Genomic DNA, 6,120 nt, shown 5'->3' on the forward strand with positions numbered 1-6,120 from the left:
AAAGAAAGACCACTGAGAATGGGTATATCTGAAAGGATGGACACCCTCATATATTATAAGTGTGAACATAAATTGCTACAGTTTCTTTGCATGGCATGGTGGCTCTAGGTATGGAAATTTTTTAGGTGTTGATGCCATCTGATCTTAATTCTACTTCTAGATATAGCTTAAGGGTACAGTCTCAGATGTAGGTGAAGCCTTACACAAGGAGAATGTTCTTTGCACTATTATTTACATAAAGGATTAGAAACTACATCAAGTCCAATATTCAGGAGGGGAAAGCAAGGAGGACAGAACAGCTGCAGGGGTCTCAGCCACTCAGAGCAGGGATACAGGAATTGGGGCAGGGCTGGTGGGACTCCAGGCCCTTGTGGGGAAAAAGGCTCTTGCAGAAGCAAGGAAGACCTGGGCAATGGGAGCTATATCACCAGGAACTTTATCAAGGAGAGACTTGATAGGGAGCAAAACATCATTTTGGAAGGAAGAGTCATGTACCAATTAACATATATCCACAAATAAATCTTTCTGTATATATAGGGAGTAGAGCATAGTCATCACACACATGTGATTTGCACCAGAAAGACTCAGGGTCTAGTCCAGACCCTGGCACCAGCGTGACAATTTGGACTCAGCTAAGTTTGAGTGAGTTTCAGGAGCCTGCATGTTAAGGACACTGGATCAATGATATCATTAATATTAGTTATTACCAATTCAAAAACACAGGTGTCCCAACCTCACCTCATTTCCAGAGTATCACCTCCTATCTGTTCTTCTAGTCTCTGGCTTTATTGTTCCTATAACTTCGCAGATGGCTGTCTCCTGTCTGATTACCTTCTCCCTGTGCCCCAACAGGAGAGCAGGACTCTGACTCAGCTTGGAAGGAGCTGTAGGAGGTGAGTGACTTTTCTTAACTAACAGCCAGCAGAGCCCAGAGGACAGGGAAATGCAGAGTGTTAAGCCCTGGTGGCAATGGTGTCCGTCCCAGGGGAACCCACCAGAGGCCTCCCCCTCACTGCTCCCTGCAGCCGCTGCTCACTGCTGATCTAGCCCACAGTCTGTTTTCTCTTCCCCAAGGGTGAAGCCACACCTCCTTCCAGACCGACACAAACAAGGAGTGAAGGGAAATCTCTGGGAACCCCTGCTGCCACCATGAGCTCAGAAAACTTCGGACACTGCTCAGGTAGTCAGCTCTCTCTTCTCTGGAAGGTTCCTACTTGTGATCCAGAATTGAAGGTGGTATTTCCAGGCTGAGTTAAACTACAGAGGAATCAAGAACCATGAAGAAGATGGATAGGCGTCCTTGAGCTTCCAAGAGAGGCCAAGACATCCCGTCACTCTGGGGTCTGCCCACAGCCTCCTTCCTGGCCCTCTCCTCAGGGAGCTATGACCACGGTGCTGACTTCCTGCCTCTTCCACCATCCAGCAGGTGACTCAGGACGGAGGCCAGGAGAGCACACGCGGAGCATGGACCGCAGATGGCAGTCCCCAAGGCCAGGCAGGCCTGGGAGAGGAGGTCCTCCAGCATCATTGGACTTCTCCTGCTCTCTCCCTTGGCCCAAGCCTCCTCCCGCTCCCAGACCCTGGGGCATCACCACAGAAGCTGTTTCCTCCAGCTCTTCCCAGCCACCAGCCCAGCCTCTCTGCAAGGGTCACTGGACCCTGCACTGAACCCCAGTCTGGCCTTTGCCACCTCCCACCTGCAGGGGAGGGGTGATGAGGATCACATCTGGCTCCACCCCTCCTCCACCTGGTTAATCCCCTCCCCTGCCCATCCTAGAGTCTGTGGTCAGAAGCAGGAATCCTCTCACATGGTAGTTTTACTCAATGACATGGGGTCCTAGAGTCTTTTTTAAAATTAGGTAACGTGAGTTTGTAATTTTTCTAAGTTTCGTGTGTACAACATTATATTTCTACTTCTATATACGCTACTGCATGCTCACCACCAAAAATGAGTTGCAAAGAATCCCCATTGTGTGCTATAGAGTAGAATGAGCAAATCACAAGAGTTTTAAATGGAAGGAAGTTTCAAAGTCTTGTCCAAGAAATGTCTGACACTTGACCTTGGATTCAACCTCAGAGCTTTCAGCTCTGTGGCCTTGGGCTGTCCATTGTCCTGTCTGAGTTTCACTTGCCTCTTCTGTGAGATAAAGATAATGCCTCTTTGTGTGGATTTACCAAGAAAGACATTTGATATCAAGTTTCAGCCCATACACACATATATAGCCTGGCCACCAATATCTTACCTACAATTCCATAACCTCCAGATCTCTGAAATCACTCAGGGATTTTGATAACTCATTGAGGAGTAGTCTTACCCTGTAGTGATCTGAGGCTATTTGTAGTCATTACATTCTTTATCCCATTTAATGTGAGTATTCAATTGTCTCACTACCCAAACATGAAAGCATTCATTTATAGGGCACTGCCCACCTATTCTGGAAGGGGTAACTAACAAATCACACTTGCTCTGTCTTCTCTTTGTATATGTGTGTTCAGTTGCTCAGTCATGTCCAACTCTTTGCAACCACATGGACTGCAGCCTGCCAGCCTCCTCTATCCATGGGATTCTCCAAACAAGAATATTGGAGTGGCTTGCCATGCCCTACTTCAAGGGATCTTCCTGACTCAGGGATCAAACCTGCCTCTCTTACATCTCCCGCATTGGCGGGCAGGTTCTTTACTACTTGAACTTCTTAGGAATCCCACCTATGCCCTCAATTTACCTGGGAATCCCACATAGGACCTCATTTCACCTAACCTCCTTACAAGCCCTATCTTCAGAAAGGTCACCAGGGGGTTAACTCCTCAACACAAATTGGGGGGTGGAGGGGGGACAGTCCATCCATAACCCTAGGTGACCTCACCAAGAGCACCCCAGGTGACTGCTGCTCAGAAAGATGAATTTTAACTATTTTATACTCAATAACATTTATGTCCCACCACTAATTCTTCTAATCTTATTCCCTCTTCTTTCATCTACATATTGAGATCCTTTTGAGGAGGTCGTTGAATGTCTCTGGGACATACTGAGCAGAGAGAAGCTGCTACTCCTATTGAATGAATTCCTGGTGAGAATTAAGGCTGAGGCCAGTTTGTCCAGGTAACCGGCACAGGTGCACCAGGAAGGTCACCCACGTCCCCCAGCACCAGGCCAGCTTCCTCCTGGAGTAACGCCTCCTCCAGGCAGAACCCTACTGTTGGGGCCAGGGGTGTTCCTTCTCAAGATCCCATCAGGAATGTTTCCTCCATGTCATTTGCTGACAGTGAATGATCGTGGGTTGAGAAGAGATGAAACCTGCAAGGAAGGCGCAGGTTATGTGACCTTGGACAAGTTACTGAACTACTCTCTGCTTTAGTTTCTTCATCTTTTCATTTTTACTGTGAGGACACTGAGATCATACATGTAAAGTGCTTCCCATAATGACTGACATGGAGTAAGTACTCAATCAATAGTAGCATTTAAAAGTTCCCACCAGCCACAGGATAGAGACTGGGCAGGTTTCACATACAAAGCTTCCATTGTCCTCAGGACACATTATTGACATGGATTCGGTGTGTGATAAGATGCATGGAGTACTGCCCATCAGGGACACTCCCCTTGCTTAAAAGCCAAATTACCCTGACCTGTCATCTCCAGCCCCTCCTGGAAGTCAGACTCGTGCCCCATTGTCCAGCTCTACCAGATGGCAGAACTGATACAATGAGACCCAGAGACCTTGGGTCACTTGTCCTCTTCTCAGACTGACCAGTGACCAAAGGCCCAGGCAGGCAAGGACACTCCTATCAGCCAGAATTCTAGGGGCTTAGGGACCACTTCCCAGTAGCCAAGGGCAAAGGGCAGGGAGACTTCTCACTACACACTGAGGCCCTTGAATGAAGGTTTTCTCCTCCAGTCCTACTTGTCTTTGTTTATCTGTGGAGTTTCCACCCCCAAAACTCTTTCAAAGTGGTGGTGTTGACCCACCTGTGAGACGTCTTTACCACATACCTTTTCTTTGGCTGAGCCATATGGCCTGTGGAATCCTCATTCCCCAACCAGGGATTGAGTCAAGGGCAGCAGTGTGAGTGCAGAGTTGAAACCTCTGGACCACCTGGGAATTCTCTCAAATACCTCTCTTAAGTTGCCGGTATCCTAAGGTGACCTCATTTACTTATCTAAGTTTAGCTATTTAAAAATGGAGCATCTATAAAGTATGAAACATGTTTAAGGTTGAAAGAGAAAATTTTTACATTTATAAAATTCTTTTCTAATGATTTATAGTAACATCTGTATTTATGCAGAATAGATATTATGGAGCCAATTTTACAGACAAGCAAACTGCCTTTCTAATCCCTTGACCTTCATCATTACAGGGAAGACACAGATGAAATACACAAATATCTGAACGAATTGAAAAGAGTCTTAGTTGAGGAGGACCAAGAAAGACTCCCCAAAGAGCAGCTGGACAGGAGGAGGATTCTGAGTAAGTTTTCTCGGGTGAAACGGCAGCTGGAGGAGTTCATAGACAAGTTCCATGAGCTCGCAGACAAGGTTGAGAAGGTCCATAAGGGATGTACCATCTCCAACGTGATGGCCCACAGCACCAGTGCTGTGTCCAGTATTCTGACCTTTGTTGGCCTGGCTCTGGCACCCGTGACAGTGGGGGCCAGTGTGGTGCTCTTGGCCACTGGGATAGGGCTGGGAGCAGCAGCTAGTGTGACCAGTGTGTCCACCAGTATCATCGAACACGTGAAGAGGTCATCAGCAGAAACCGAAGCCAGTTGCATGATGTCAACTCTCATCAAGAAATGGAAGGTTCTCCTAGAGGTACTCAAGAGCAATCTCCATATTGTTGACACAACAGAGAAAGTCACAGAAGCTGTACAATGCATTGAAATGCACATCCATGCCATGGAGACAGGCAATGCCAACCCTGGCTCTGAAGCCAATGCAAGCATCTACATGAGCCCTGGGAGAATCTCATACCCAGCCATCAAGCAGATACAGGCCAGTTTCAAAGCCACAGCTTTAACAATTAGCAAAAGAGCCCAGATTGCAGGTTTGGCTGCTGCAGGGGTCTTCCTTCTGGTGGATGTGGGCTTCCTGGTGAAGGAGTCAATACACCTGCATGATGGTGCAAAGACAGAAGCAGCCGAAAGCCTGAGGCAGCGGGCATGGGAGTTGGAGAGGAAGTTGGAGGAGCTCACCCAGATCTATGAGTGTCTGCAGGAGGACCTGAGTTAACCACCCCCAGAGCAGTGCAGGGTCCAGGGACATGTGAGGGTCTAAAGTGCAGAGGTACCTTGTTTGAGGGAAAGAGAGGGAGACCACATTAATGAAGCTGGGTGTTAGGAATTCGGCATTTCTGTGGTTGTGCAAAGCAAGGAAGGGATGGATGTAGGTGAAAGATGAGGAGAGAGAAGGAAGGGGCCCGGAGAACGGATCAAGAGAGGAGTGGGAACCAGAGAATGAGAGGCGGGGAGAAACCACTTTTTTTTCATACTAAGAACGTTTTATTTTGTATTGGAGTATAGCCAATTAACAATGTTGTGATAGTTTCAGGGGAATACCAAAGGGACTCAGCCATTCATATACATGTATGCATTCTCCCCCAAACTCCCCTCCCATCAGAAACCACTTACTTTGGACTAAAGATGACACTGGAGGCCGAATAAAGGGAGAGGCAGGTGAACTAGCAATGAGAGGCCAGGTATAGAACGGGTTGGAAATGGGAGAAGGTCAGTTAGGATTGTTGGGATCCAGAAGTAGCAGGGGCTCCTCTATCGCCCTCCACAGGCTGTGATGTCCCAGCAAGAAGAGTCTTCCCCTGGTGGTGGTCTCTAGACCTCTCCTCCAACATCAACTCACCTTTGGCCCTAGCTGATCTGTCTTACTTCAGCACAGTTCAGTTCAGTCGGTCAGTTGTGTCTGACTCTTTGCGACCCCATGGATCACAGCAGGCCAAGCCTCCCTGTCCAGCACCAACTCCCGGAGTTCACTCATACTCATGTCCATCGAGTCAACGATGCCATCCAGCCATCTCATCCTCTGTCATCCCCTTCTCCTGCCCCCAATCCCTCCCAGCATCAGAGTCTTTTCCAATGAGTCAACTCTTTGCATGAGGTGTCCAAAGTACTGGA

General features: G+C 47.9%; 1 protein-coding gene across 3 annotated transcripts in view; it reads left to right on the top strand.

The window, feature by feature from the left end:
- The window catches only part of LOC104983068 (apolipoprotein L3-like), a 9,694-nt gene extending 3,771 nt beyond the window's left edge, over positions 1–5,923 (top strand). The window contains exons 1-5 of one of the 3 annotated variants that reach the window (XM_010832556.1): positions 808–893; positions 1,075–1,180; positions 1,424–1,750; positions 2,989–3,100; positions 4,354–5,923. In XM_010832556.1, coding sequence (XP_010830858.1) covers positions 1,714–1,750; positions 2,989–3,100; positions 4,354–5,224 — 1,020 coding nt within the window. In that variant the 5' untranslated portion in view covers positions 808–893; positions 1,075–1,180; positions 1,424–1,713 and the 3' untranslated portion in view covers positions 5,225–5,923. Of the gene's footprint in view, positions 1–807; positions 894–1,074; positions 1,181–1,423; positions 1,751–2,649; positions 3,101–4,353 lie in introns of those variants that run through there. The other 2 variants (XM_010832555.1, XM_010832557.1) reach the window with 2 other exon arrangements.
- Positions 5,924–6,120: the final 197 nt, after the last annotated feature.

This window comes from Bison bison, unplaced genomic scaffold, assembly GCF_000754665.1.
Source record: "Bison bison bison isolate TAMUID 2011002044 unplaced genomic scaffold, Bison_UMD1.0 scf7180017861184, whole genome shotgun sequence".
Taxonomy (NCBI): Eukaryota; Metazoa; Chordata; class Mammalia; order Artiodactyla; family Bovidae; genus Bison; species Bison bison.